The 14,107-nt window shown below is 42.4% G+C and overlaps 1 protein-coding gene across 4 annotated transcripts in view; it reads right to left on the bottom strand.

The window, feature by feature from the left end:
* Positions 1–7,211: 7,211 nt before the first annotated feature.
* Positions 7,212–14,107, bottom strand: part of BANF1 (BAF nuclear assembly factor 1) — a 30,657-nt gene continuing 23,761 nt past the window's right edge. For 3 of the 4 annotated variants that reach the window (XM_066584147.1, XM_066584150.1, XM_066584148.1), the window contains exons 2-3: positions 9,318–9,458; positions 7,212–8,823 (exon numbers count right to left, since the gene is read on the bottom strand). In XM_066584147.1, coding sequence (XP_066440244.1) covers positions 8,677–8,823; positions 9,318–9,443 — 273 coding nt within the window. In that variant the 5' untranslated portion in view covers positions 9,444–9,458 and the 3' untranslated portion in view covers positions 7,212–8,676. Of the gene's footprint in view, positions 8,824–9,317; positions 9,459–11,379; positions 11,475–14,107 lie in introns of those variants that run through there. The other variant, XM_066584149.1, reaches the window with a different exon arrangement.

The following is a 14,107-nucleotide window of genomic DNA, read 5'->3' as shown; positions in this document are numbered from 1 at the left end:
CTATGAATGTGGGGACGCCAGAAACGTGCCTCTCTCCTAATCCCGCAGCAGTCGGCTGCGATACACCTGGATCAGGAGCTCGGCCTGTGCCCACACCCGGACTAGGGCCTCCGCGTCCTCGGCCACGCCCACGTCCTCTAGGCCTACCCCTACCCCTCTGCATGCTGTATTACCAGTAATGCAGAAACAGAACGCTGTAATTAAATGTGCCGCTTATTGGCCTGTGGTTGGAGGCTGACTTCGCTTACGGAACGCCTGGAAATAATTTGGCGCACGCCTGCTGTAACACTTAGCTGCCTGCGTATTTATTTGTAGAACTACTACACCCAGCACACAAGTACACAGAACACTGAGCAGCACAGTGAGAGGCAGGCCAAATAGATTTTTTTGCCCAATATTTTTTAGAGAAGGACCACTGCGTATATTCAAGGAATAATATATGTCTTCTGTCCCTGGAGTATTTCACAGAACTGCAGTGTTGCACTGTTATTAACTGCAACCGAGCGGTGATTTCAGAGCCTGGAAATAATTTGGCGCACGCCTGCTGTAACACTTAGCTGCCTGCGTATTTATTTGTAGAACTACTACACCCAGAAAACACGGACACAGAACACTGAGCAGCACAGTGAGAGGCAGGCCAAATAGATTTTTTGCCCAATATTTTTTAGAAAAGGACCACTGCTAGAGATGAGCGAACGTACTCGGTAAAGCACTACTCGTCCGAGTAATGTGCTTTATCCGAGTACCTCCCCGCTCGTCCTGAAAGATTCGGGGAGCACCGCGGAGCGGGGAGCTGCAGGGGAGAGCGGGGAGATCTCTCTCTCCTTCTCTCCCGCCCGCTCTCCCCTGCTCCCCGCCGCAACTCACCTGTCAGCAGCGGCGCTCCCCGAATCTTTCAGGACGAGCGGGGAGGTACTCGGATAAAGCACATTACTCGGACGAGTAGTGCTTTACCGAGTACGTTCGCTCATCTCTAACCACTGCGTATATTCAAGGAATAATATATGTCTTCTGTCCCTGGAGTATTTCACAGAACTGCAGTGTTGCACTGTTATTAACTGCAACCGAGCGGTGATTTCAGAGCCTGGAAATAATTTGGCGCACGCCTGCTGTAACACTTAGCTGCCTGCGTATTTATTTGTAGAACTACTACACCCAGCACACAAGTACACAGAACACTGAGCAGCACAGTGAGAGGCAGGCCAAATAGATTTTTTGCCCAATATTTTTTAGAGAAGGACCACTGCGTATATTCAAGGAATAATATATGTCTTCTGTCCCTGGAGTATTTCACAGAACTGCAGTGTTGCACTGTTATTAACTGCAACAGAGCGGTGATTTCTGAGCCAGGAAATAATTTGGCGCACGCCTGCTGTAACACTTAGCTGCCTGCGTATTTATTTGTAGAACTACTACACCCAGCACACACGGACACAGAACACTGAGCAGCACAGTGACAGGCAGGCCAAATAGATTTTTTGCCCAATATTTTTTAGAAAAGGACCACTGCGTATATTCTAGGAATAATATATGTCTTCTGGCCCTGCCTACACAATTCTGTCCCTGGAGTATTACTGCAGGGCGCAAATGCTCTGCACGGCCGATATACCAAAAAATAAAAAATGTGCAACACTGCAAAAAGCAGCCTCCACAGTACTGCACACGGTTAGATGTGGCCCTAAGAAGGACCGCTGGGGTTCTTGAAGCCTACAATCACTCCTAACACTCTCCCTGCCTAACCACCACTTCTGTCCCTGTAGTATTACTGCAGGGCACAATGCTCTGCACGGCCGATATACCCCAAAAAAAAAAAAAAAAGTGCAACACTGCAAAAAGCAGCCTCCACAGTACTGCACACGGTTAGATGTGGCCCTAAGAAGGACCGTTGGGGTTCTTGAAGCCTACACTAACTCCTAACACTCTCCCTACAGCAGCTCCAACACGATAGCACTGTCCCTCAGCTATGTCACAACGCATCTGAGGCGAGCCGTGGGAGGGGCCGATTTTTATACTCGGGTGACACCTGATCTCGCCAGCCACTCACTGCAGGGGGGTGGTATAGGGCTTGAACGTCGCAGGGGGAAGTTGTAATGCCTTCCCTGTCTTTCAATTGGCCAGAAAAGCGCGCTAACGTCTCAGAGATGAAAGTGAAAGTAACCCGAACATCGCATGGTACTCGTTACGAGTAACAAGCATCTCGAACACGCTAATACTCGAACGAGTATCAAGCTCGGACGAGTACGTTCGCTCATCTCTAGTCTCCTCCCTTTTAGTTTCATCCCATTGCTTCTAGTCTTTCCCTGTGCAAATGAGAATAGGGCTGATCCCTCTACACTGTAACAGCCCTTCATATATTTGTAGACCACTATTAAGTCTCCTCTCAGCCTTCTTTTTTGCAAGCTAAACATTCCCAGATCCTTTAACCAATCCTCATAGGACACGATTTGCAGACCGCTCACCATCTTGGTAACTCGTCTCAACTTGCTCCAGTTCGTCTATGTCTTTTTTAAAGTGGGGTACCCAGGCAAAATTGCCATATTTGTAATAAAAAAAATCTAAATAAAAAAAAAAAATACATATTTGGTATTGGTGCATCCGTAACAGTTCGATCTATCAAAGTAATTATTTACCCGACACAAAAAAAAAAAAAAGAATGCCATAAATGCGCTTTTTTTGTTCACCCTGTCTCCAAGAAAATATGCAATAAAAAGCGATCAAAAAGTCGTATGTATTACAATATGATACCAAACGCACATTACAGGACGTCCCGCAAAAAATGAGCCCCCACACAACTAGGTCAACGGAAAAATAAATAAGCTATTGTGTGCAGTAGATGGCAGCAGGCAATTTTGAAAAAAAATACTAGTACAGCAAAACAACAAAAAAAAACCCACTATATATAAAGTTTGGTATCGTAGTAATTGTACTGACCCATAGAATAAAGTTGTCATTTTTTTGCAGTTTTTGCGCCGTAGAAACAAGACGCACCGAAAGATGGCGGAATTTCATTTTTTTTCCATTTCTCTCCACTTAGAATTTTTTAAAAGTCTTTTAGTACATTATATGATACATTAAATACTACCATTGCAAAATACAACTCATCCTGCAAAAAACAAGCCTCCATACAGTTACATCGATGGGTAAATAAAGGAGTTACAATTTTTTAAAAGGGGTGGGGGAGGAAGAAAGAAAATGGAAAAACAGAAAAAAGCTGTCACTAAGGGGTTAAGGATGTCTGAATGGGGGGGTGCTAAAAATGTTAAAACAAAGCCATTTCCAATTCACAAATAATGCAACCATACAGAGACCTGGTACATGTGATTGATGAGTATGGTAAGTGGTCAGTTTGAGGTGTCTAGAGATGAGCAAGCACGCTCGGATAAGTCACTTGAGAGAGCCTCGCTCTTCTTGTCCGAGCGTGCTCGGGGAGGGAAAGGGAGAGGGAGAGATCTCCCCCCCCCCCCCCCCCCGAGCAAGCTCAGACAAGAATGCAGTTACTTGAGAAGAGCGAGGCTTGCTCGAGTAATTGACTTATCCGAGCGTGCTCGCTCATCTCTAGGTGTGTCATTAATGTGTAAATGACTGTGCTTTGCGTGCTGTCTGAGAAGGGACTCAAGCACATGGCGCCACTCAAACTGGACACATTGGCACAAAGTATGTGTCCTATGTATAAATGTTGTGACTGAAAGGGTCTCGCCTATTTTGATTGGAGGGATTGATTGTACTAAGTTAATATTCCACGTTTGAGACCATCAACAATTACATCATTCCAGGGCTTTACCAAGTCTATATGATCAATCTAAAAAGGTTTACTTTTGCCTGGATGGTGCACTTTGTCATTTACTTTGCCAAACATTTCCACAACTTTGCCAATAACTTGATGTCTTGATCATAGCACCCATGCTAAACTATCTCCAGGATTGACGTTCTAGACTTTTGATCAACACGGAGGTAGAAAACCATGTAGAGAATTGTGACACTTCCCTAATAGTAAAAAAGCTATGGCAACAGGCAGTTCTAATCAAGGAAATTTTTTTCCCCAAGCTATATTGAGGGTTTTGTTGAAATGGTCAAGCAACCCAAATGTTTGCGGGCAACAGATGTAAACATACGTGATTTTGATAGCTAGCAGCACTCTTTCATTATATTTCACATGAATAATGTGCCTTGGGTTAGGATTACTTTTCTGGAAAACAACTCCCGCACAATGCTTTTAAAGGGAATGAATCACCAGAAAATGACTTCTCATAAATCAAGTTTCTATGTTTAACATTTTTTTTATTTTATTTTTCTTTCAATGTCATGAACTAGATAATAAAAAAAGAAAAAAAACAAACTGCAGTTTTCAGTGATCACTGCTCCTAATATTTTGACATTTCCTGATCTGTAGCGAAAACATTTCGGCAGCCATCCGATTATCATCACAGGCAGGATTAAAATGAAATGTGACACCTTTACTTCGTTAACACAGGATCTACTATTCAGAATAGATGGTGGGCACAGTTTTTTTTTTTTACTCCCCCTTCCATTCCCAATTACCTTCACACAGAACATGCTCCCAAAGGCGGCAATGGGTCCTCTTCTGTCCATTGTGTAGTAAATGGCTTATAAGACTGATAAAACATATGCAAGATGGTAACCCCATAGTCATATGCAGAGATAAGAATAAATTATAGTCAGAAAATAAAAACATTAGAAAAATTGAATTTTACTAATCTGGTTTTAATTAGTTAAAAAAAGGGGGGGGGAAGATAGCTTTCAAGAGGGAATAAATCACCTATGTTGACTTCCGATTCCGTCACTCACATGTGAAGACAGGGAGCAGTGCCCCGCATTCACGGTCTCTAAAATCTGCACATACACAGTGTGCCTACACTCTTCAGAGTGCCATACTGACATCTGTGGAACTACCCAAGGATAGAGGTGCCTTGCAAACAATTGCAAGACTGAGTTTGAACAGCATACTAAATGTGACCAATGAGAAACCACAGTAGCCCTGTGCAGTTACTAAAACAGCTGAGAACTCTGTTTGCAGAAGTGGACGATAAAATTTTCCACATACCTCCCATCATGATGATGTTTTAGAGGCCAGGATGTGGCCATCCACCATGAAGTAAACAGAGGTTTAGTCAAAATTACTGGCTATGCTTTGCATCACGCTCCTGGGTTGAAGTAAGAGGATAATTAGCAGAAATAGAACAGTCAAGGCATCTCCAGCATTGAATAAGCCCTGATCTTCTTGATAGGGAGTCCTTTCTTGGGCTAAGTAGTTGGCTCGAACATTAATCAATCTTTTGTCCACTACAAACCTCTAGTGCCCTTTATCCCACTTTTCCACACTCTCTCAGCAGATGGAACTTTCTTAGCAGAGTAAGTCACAGTTCTGGTGCTCCAGAGGAGGAGTGGGAGGCATGAACATGTTGTAGGGTCATCAAGGAGGTAGACTCCAATGGTTAGGGCTATTTCCACTAGGTTGGAGTTAGTATGTGTCTCTAGGGTCTCCATGCCTCACTCTGCTTTTCAGATCAGCAAGAACCCAGATATAGCGGTACACAGCCACTTTCTGTACATAGTTCTAGTTCCAGATATTTTCTCACAAGGTGTATGAGGTCACACATATGGGATCTATCAGGTTTGTCCGTGCTGCCACTTCAATTATGCACCCCTCCCAGGCATGAGCTGCAACTGTAACACCCAGAACAGAAAGTATCTCCGCTTTCAGCTTTGCGGTCCTTGATATTCTGCTGGCTAAAGTCAAGATAGATGTGAACAGAGCCTTACCTGATGGCTGAATCTCAAAAAGTCTACGTTCAGGGTTTCCATTTTCCTGTTCCTTCAAGTAAGAAACTTAAATTCTTACCAGAAATGGATCCATCCTAAAATAGAACCAGACAACCCCCATTCACTTAATAGGTTCCATCTGGTTTTGGCGAAGATCTCCAGCACTTTCCCATTCATCATAGTGGAGCGTGCGCCATATAAATCAAGGATTTTATGATGAATCTGTGCCACGGGCTTCAAAAGAAGCCTCCGATGTGGATCTGAGACAAGCCTTTAGTGTTAGAAACTCCACCCCTTCAGCAACTGAGAGTCTCAGCAACTCTTTCAAACACTATAAGGTAGGCCTCTATGTCTTTATATGGTGTTGTCTCTTGCAAGGCACATTGCACAGCCCCTCTTCTTAAAAAAGTCTAAGACCTTTCCTCCATTCTTTGAGACATACAAGTATCTAAGCACAATAATTTGTTACATAAACAATTGGTTTTCTGTTGCTGCTGCCGCACCTTATCTTGGGCTGGCAGTCTCCATTGTGTAACCATTGCTTGTTGCCAATATATGAAGGCCTGCACCAGCAGCTTAAAAAGCTACCCCAATGTGCTTCGCTTTGTAAGGCAGCAGACTTTACCCAGGATGTTTAGTCATCAAGCTGTATAACTTGTCATGCCCATGCCATTAGCAAGCTGCTCAAAGCATCCTGTACTAATTGTCAGCATGTTGCATGTAGTGTGCAGTTGGCAATGACAACTTCAGACAGTCCAAAAATACAAGTCCTACGTGGCTTTAGGCCTCATGCACACCTACGTCAGAGGCTCAGATCCAGCACAAAATCCCATTTGAAATAGCACAGCTGCGCCATTTCAGATGGGAGGCTCGTCTGAATAAAGAATGGGCTCAACTATAGTCAATTGAGTCCGTTTGGCACCGTTCAAGTCCAGAGGTTCCCATATTTTGCTGTACAGCTCTGAACACTGAGCCAAACCATGAAAATAGATGGACAGCAGATGCAGATAAGAATGGGGCCTTATTTGGTCCAAAAAGAACAGGCGATTTCCAAGAAACAGCCTCCCTTCTGGGAACGAACAAGAAACGCATGTTTTGACTATACATAAATTCAGGAAACTGTCCAGTCAGACCTCCCACAGGATGGAATTGCTCTTTTTGAAGATGACCTGGAAAACCTATACTAGAGTGGAAGAGAATGGCAGGTCTCATTACCAAGCATTCCATAAACATTTGGTAGTTATGGCTACCAAAGACAGATACGGTAAAACCCATTTCAGTACCTGGTAAGGTAAAAAAATAAATATATATATACACATATATACACACACACACACACATACATACATATATACATATACATACATACACACACAAAACTGAACTGTAAACTCATTAAATATGAAAAATAATGTCACAATATTGTACGGTTTTAATTTTAAAATCAGAATATTTATTAGTAACTTTTGAAAAGCTTCCAACACAAGGCACATGCTCCCATCACACAAAATACATTCCAACTTATTGTTCCGAGTTGGTGACCACATAGAAACTGCTAGAAGTTTATGTAGAACTTTCCATTTCCATGTGTCCATCTGTAACTAGAAATTTAACACAACCTATTAATGTATAAAGCAATGAAATGCACCCGTTTCATGACAATGTTGATCTGTTAGTATTTTGCTTTATTACAATCCCAATTCTACCTTGAAGTCCCCTTAACACCATGTGTAAGCGTTAGAAGATATGAAATAAGATTGGCATGCATAAACAATGGCAAGAAAAGTGCACAAAAGTACAAAGTTTGGATAAAATGTTTTAAAACCTATGACAGGTTAAGGGCTCATTCACACTAGTGCTTATCCTAAATCAGACTTTCCATTCTGTTTTTGGAGCAGACAATTAAAAATAATTTAATAGGGATTTAAAAAAAGGAAAGCAAACAAAGCTTTCAGTTTTATTCTATCCCGTTAGGTTTCCATCTTTTTTTCTAATGCAACAAACAGCACTGAGGACCACTACTTGTTCCATTTAAAAAAATGGAGACCTAAAAGGTAAGGAAACAGCACACAACGTTTAGTTTTTCTAAAATCCCCACTTTAATTCAGTCTCTGTGCTCAATAAACGGAACGGAGACATGTGACGCCTGAAAGAAGGATGAACACTAGTGTGTAGAAGTCCTGGGGGGGACTTATTTCAGTACCACAATGCTGTAAGGTACGCTGTCATGCATACATTTCTATTGTGAACATTTAAAAGTTTAATTTAACAGCTGACTTAAAATTAAAAATGAAAAGCCCGAAGCAGAACGCATGATAGACTTAGATAGCCCCACTACTGCAGAGAAAGTGATCTGTGAAATAGGTACACAAAATGAGTGTAGAATGATACACTGCACAAAGTAGCAGACTAAGGCCATGCTAACGCGTGACGGACTTGTGGAATTTCAGTGTGACTTGTGCACAAACTACAGTAAAATGCAAGTGAAAAGGGTTTAACATGTTGCAAATAAAAGAGAAAATATAGAGATTTTATTTTTACACTAGATTTAGGACAGGCACACATGGGGCTGCTTAATATACTTGGGATGCAATGCTTACTAAATCAGGATTAAAGCTGCACTGTGTGAATGTGGTCTTATTAGAGCCAGTTTGAAACCCTAAATTGCTATCAGTTTCAATAAAACAATACAGAGACTTAAGAATGAATTTTCTGAAGCCACCGGAATATGCAAAGGTGCTGGGTTCATACTGAGGTTTTCTTCTTTTGGACTCCTGATCTTTTAGCAGAAGTAATCCCATATATGTCCTCCTTGCTTACAATTGGATATTGCAGGAAGAAAGAAGACATGGCTTTTCATGGACTTCCGAGGCTGAAGTTGGGATGGTAATAGTCTTACAAGAAGGCATCACACCATTCTTTCATACAGGAAAAACAATCACGTGATTGCTTTGCATTGGCACAACAAACGTCCTTCAGCCAATCTTTAAAAAGCTCTTCATCTTTCTTTAGTACCAGAAACTGACCCAAGACAACATAGGCCTAGAAAACAAAAGAAATATTGCGTTAGGACAAACCATAGACAAATTAAAAACTTGCCAAAGCCCTGCAAGATTACTAATGAAGCAGTTGTGATGTTGTTAGCAGTTAAGTCGTTCATGACCGTCGGCGACTGTAAAGACTAGCTCCCATGTTTTTTGGTTCTGCACTGCTGCTTTCAGTTGTGTAATATCCCTGCCATTATCAGCTCTGACAGTATCAGCCATTGTGTTCTTTTGCCACTGATCTGTCAAAGCATTATAGACTTGTCAAAGCATTATAGACTTTTCTAGAGACTCTGCTCGCATTATATGGCCAAAATATGTGAGCAGTTTGTGACAGTAGCTGCCAAGACTATTCCATAAGGTGTGTAAGAGAAGCAGATTTTACAGCATAAAAAAAAATAAAATTAAAATCTATTCCAAATAAACAAGAAATTCCTAGATTTCTGCTGCAGATCCTTGAAACAAAGGCTTACGCAGTATATGAAATATTACCTTGTCAAAGCCCTTATCTGAAAGCCTTTGTCCCAGTACATCACCAATGCCAGCTATACACTGCACAGGCTTTTCTCCCATGGGCTCAGCCACAAAATCTCTATGTTTCTGGGATGTTGAAGACATCTTCCTTGGCTATACCTAGAGAGAGCAAGATCACAAGAGAAGACTTATTACGGAAATGTCTGCCATGTATCACATTTTATACTACAAGAATAATCAAGGGAAGTTGGTTTTGTCTGGTTACTACCCCGTTTTCCCGAAAATAAGACAGTGTCTTATATTTTTTTTTCTCCAATAGATTTTACTTTTTTACGTGTATAGCTGCCTGGCCACTATTTATATTGTCAATTTTGGAGTAGGGCTTATACTTCAAGCATCCTCAAAAATCCTGAAAAAGCATTCTGCATCCTCAAAAATCCTGAAAAATCATGCTAGGTCTTATTTTTGGGGAAACAGGGTAGAAGTCACTGATTGACAATACCAGTTATCAGTACAATACATCAGGGAAGCCAAAATTTGAAGGGAAAAAAAATAATTACAGAATAGCTCTGATTAAAGAATAACCTTTATTAAAATACACCTATGGCACACTAGCATTGCCGAGTTGTGCTTAAGGGACTCCGACAACTCGCATCGGACAGCATACGGACTCTAAGAAGGTGTTGCGTGCTCTATTTAAGGGCGTTTAGCGCACCTGACCAATAATGAGGAGGGCTAAAAGTCAGCGTTGGCCGCAGCATCGCTACAGACGAAAAAAAAAGTTAAATGTGTCAAAAGAAAGTAAAATGCTTTCAGCAACGCTTGTGTGAGGGAGGCCTTAAACAGGCGACTGTAAAACGCAGCGTTTCTAACACATTCCACAGTGTTTTTTTAACACATTTGATCATTGCAATGGGTGATGAGGGGTGTTAAAAAGTGCTGAAACGCACTTTAAAAAAAAAAAAAAAAAAAAAAAAGAGCAGACAGTGCTCAAAAAATTGCGGCGTTGGAGACTGCGTGCTCAAATGCTCATTTGAGAGGCCTCATTGAAATCAATGGAGGCAAGTATTGCTTGTTCTATTTTACAGCATTTAGCGCAGCATTTGAAATGCCGTGCTAAATGTTGCAAGAAACGGTCTGTGTGAGAGTGGCCTTATTCATAAATATTTCCTCACAAAGTGTTAGTGTCCTGCTGCCTCCCCTGTTAGGTCTTCCTTGGGATGTGAGAGATAAGCCTGCTGCCTCCCCTGTTAGGTCTTCCTTGGGATGTGAGGGATAAGCCTGCTGCCTCCCCTGTTAGGTCTTCCTTGGGATGTGAGGGATAAGCCTGCTGCCTCCCCTGTTAGGTCTTCCTTGGGATGTGAGGGATAAGCCTGCTGCCTCCCGTTAGGTCTTCCTTGGGATGTGAGGGATAAGCCTGCTGCCTCCCCTGTTAGGTCTTCCTTGGGATAAGCCTGCTGCCTCCCCTGTTAGGTCTTCCTTGGGATAAGCCTGCTGCCTCCCCTGTTAGGTCTTCCTTGGGATGTGAGGGATAAGCCTGCTGCCTCCCCTGTTAGGTCTTCCTTGGGATGTGAGGGATAAGCCTGCTGCCTCCCCTGTTAGGTCTTCCTTGGGATGTGAGGGATAAGCCTGCTGCCTCCCCTGTTAGGTCTTCCTTGGGATGTGAGGGATAAGCCTGCTGCCTCCCCTGAGATGTAGTTATTAAGGGCCCTTTTACACTGAGCAATTAATCGCTGAAATTACTGAAAAAAATCATTTTCTTTCTAGCGATATTCATTTATTCGCAGAAATCATTTTAATTTTCTCATCATGTTTCATCATAGCTCGCTCCGTCCATCGCTGGTCTGTCAGGGAAGTCTAGAAGTGCCTGGGAATGGTTTGCAAATGACTGAACGAATGCCTTTTACATGGAACGAGCGGCAAATGACAAAATGATGATTTTTATGCCTGCATAAAATTATCAATGATAAGCAAACAGATTATCGTTTGTGAGCCGTGCTTACAGAAAGATTCACATTCGTTACTGCCCAATTAAACAATTTGAACGATAATCGTTGTGTAAAAGGGCCCTGATACGTACTACTACCTTACGCCGGCTGCACACGACCGCATTTCAATTGTGGAATCAGCGATCCTCACCAACGAGGATGATCCGCAGTATTCCGCACCTACTGAAAAAAAATGGAATATCCGCATGTCCACTAAGATGAGCGAATAGCGATTTCTGCAAGTGGATTTAAAATCGCAGCATGTTCAATTTTTGTGCGGACTCCGCACGAACGGCTTTCATTGAAGTCAATAGAAGCCATCTGACCTGCAGCTCATCCGCAATTGACGCGGCTACCCGCAGCCTATCCACAATGTCATCGCCTAGCGATGGCCAGAAAAAACACATCGAAAGTATGTGTACTGCGCATAACTGATGTTGAGTGTCCGCGGTCATCCACAATACACAAAAGAGAAGATACGGGGGGGTTGCCAGCCGGCGTCAGAGCCGGCTTCCGCTGCAGCCTCCCACATGCGGAATTCGTCTCACCTGTGTACAAGCTGGCCTTACTGTGCAATTACTTTCCATGTCTGTCTGCTTGTTCTCTCAAGAGGGAGGGTCACAGATCAGGGCAGCACTCCCATTGGTCAACTGCCAGAAGCGCCTAAGGTCGCCCTCACACAGGTGTTTCTGTACAGCGCTGCGCTAAACACTGTACAATGCTCCCATTCATTTCAATGGCACTGTTCACACAAGGCTTAGAACGCAGCGTTTCCAACGTTGCATGTTCTATTCTTGGCTGTTTTCAGCTGTGTGTCTTCCATTGAAATGAATGGGCTGCGTTTTCAGCAATGTACTGCGGTTTTATAGCGTTAAACGCAGGTTGCTATGCCAGTTGACTCAGGTCTGGTATTTCCAGCTTCTTAGGCTACGTACGCTGTCAAAACACATGCCAACGCTGCTGAAAACGCAGTAAATGCAGCAGTGTGAGGGAGGCCTAAGGCAAAGGAAGTGCCAGCATGTATAGAATTGGCAGAGCTCTCAGGCAGGGGCACCGCCCCCTGACATTGGTGGGTGGATTATAGGGTGTAGCAGCTATGGGACACTTCTAGGAAAACAACAAATGACATTAAACTATCTGGGGCAGCAGCACTACAAGCTCATGTATTTAATGAAACAGGCATGCTTATACCTGATAAGGACCAAGCGCTGTAAATATATGGCGCATTGTCCTGAGCTCTTAACCTGCACTATTGTAAGTGTGCGATTAAAGCTGCTGAAACCTCGCAGGTCAGGTGCTCAGCTGTTGGAGACCGCCAAGGATCCCAAGACGACAGAAGTGCTTCATAACCGCTTCTGCCTTCTATTTCCCAGACTACATAGCACTCAGTGAGACATTGTGAATGTCTCCCAGAGGTCTTAGGCAGGTCTCATGCGGCTGGATTTGAATTGCGCAATCGGCGTACCGCACGTATGATCTTCCGCAAACATTCAACAATAAAACATTCACATGTGAGCGACTGCGATTTCCACTAGCAGAAATTAAGTTGCAGCGCGTTCTATTTTAGTGCAGATTCCGCACGGACGGCTTCCATTGCAGTCAGCTTATTAGGTCCTCAAATGGGACTTGAACTTGCGATCATCAGTATCGCAGTATACAGCAATCTAAGTTGCTTTTCAAGCCCTGCATTGGGCAAAGCTTGATAGGCATCTGGGTGCCTTCAGTAAGTTTCGGGCTGCCACTCTAGCCCATCGGCACCCTCTGTGGGAGGTGCTGACAGGGTGCTTACACTCCTGACAAATGTTTAGACGCACAGCAGCTTTGACTGACATCTAAACAGTTAATTGCCACAATCAAAGTTAACATAAAAGCTCAATTTAAACATTAGGCCATTTTCTGATGAAATATTCTCTTTAACCCCTTAAGGACATGGCCTATTTTGGCATTGAGGACCAAACAATTTTTGGTAGATTTTCATCTCCATTTTTCAAAAGCCATAACTTTATTTTTCTGTCGACACGGCCATATAAGCGCTTGTTTTTTGCGTGGCGAACTGTAGTTTTTATCAGTGCCATTTTTGGGTACGTAAGCTATATTGTAAAACTTATTATTGTTTTATGATCGTAGGAAGAGAAAACGCAGCAATTCTGCTATATATTTTTTTTTTTAAGCGTTACTTATGCAGCATAAATGACACAATACATTTTTTTTCTGCGGGCCGGTACGGTTATAGCGATACCAAAATTCTAACTTTTTTTAGGTTTTTCCACTTTTCTGTAATAAAAACCTTTTTTTCTAAATCGCTGCCTTTAAAGTCCTATAACTTTATTTTTCCATGGACGGAGCTCTGTGAGGGCTTATTTTTTGCGAGACAAACTGTAGTTTTTACTGTTTCCATTTTGGGGTACATACTTTTTTTTTTTAAACACGTTTATTCCTTTTTTTGTGAGGCAAAATGCTAAAAATTAGCATTTTGCCTCAGTTTTTTTTAACTTTTTACGCTTTTTACCGTGCAGGATAAAAAGCGTGTTTGATTAATTGTACGTGTCTTTACGGACACGACGATACCAAGTGTGTGTTTCTTTGGGTTTTTTATGCTAATATGAGAAAAAGCATAAAAAAGGGTGTTTTTTACATTTTTAATTTTTGTACATTATTTATTTTTTTGTTTTTATTTTTTTTTTATACCATCTGTGTCCCTCTGAGGGACTTACAACATACCACCGATGACTGCTACGATAAGGCATTGCAGGACTTCTCTCCTGCAATGTCTTATCGCTTATTACAGCGATCGGCAATGGCAATACAGGACGCCGGTAT

This window comes from Eleutherodactylus coqui, chromosome 11 (genome assembly GCF_035609145.1).
Source record: "Eleutherodactylus coqui strain aEleCoq1 chromosome 11, aEleCoq1.hap1, whole genome shotgun sequence".
NCBI lineage: Eukaryota > Metazoa > Chordata > Amphibia > Anura > Eleutherodactylidae > Eleutherodactylus > Eleutherodactylus coqui.
This window is presented reverse-complemented; position numbering and strand designations above follow the sequence as displayed.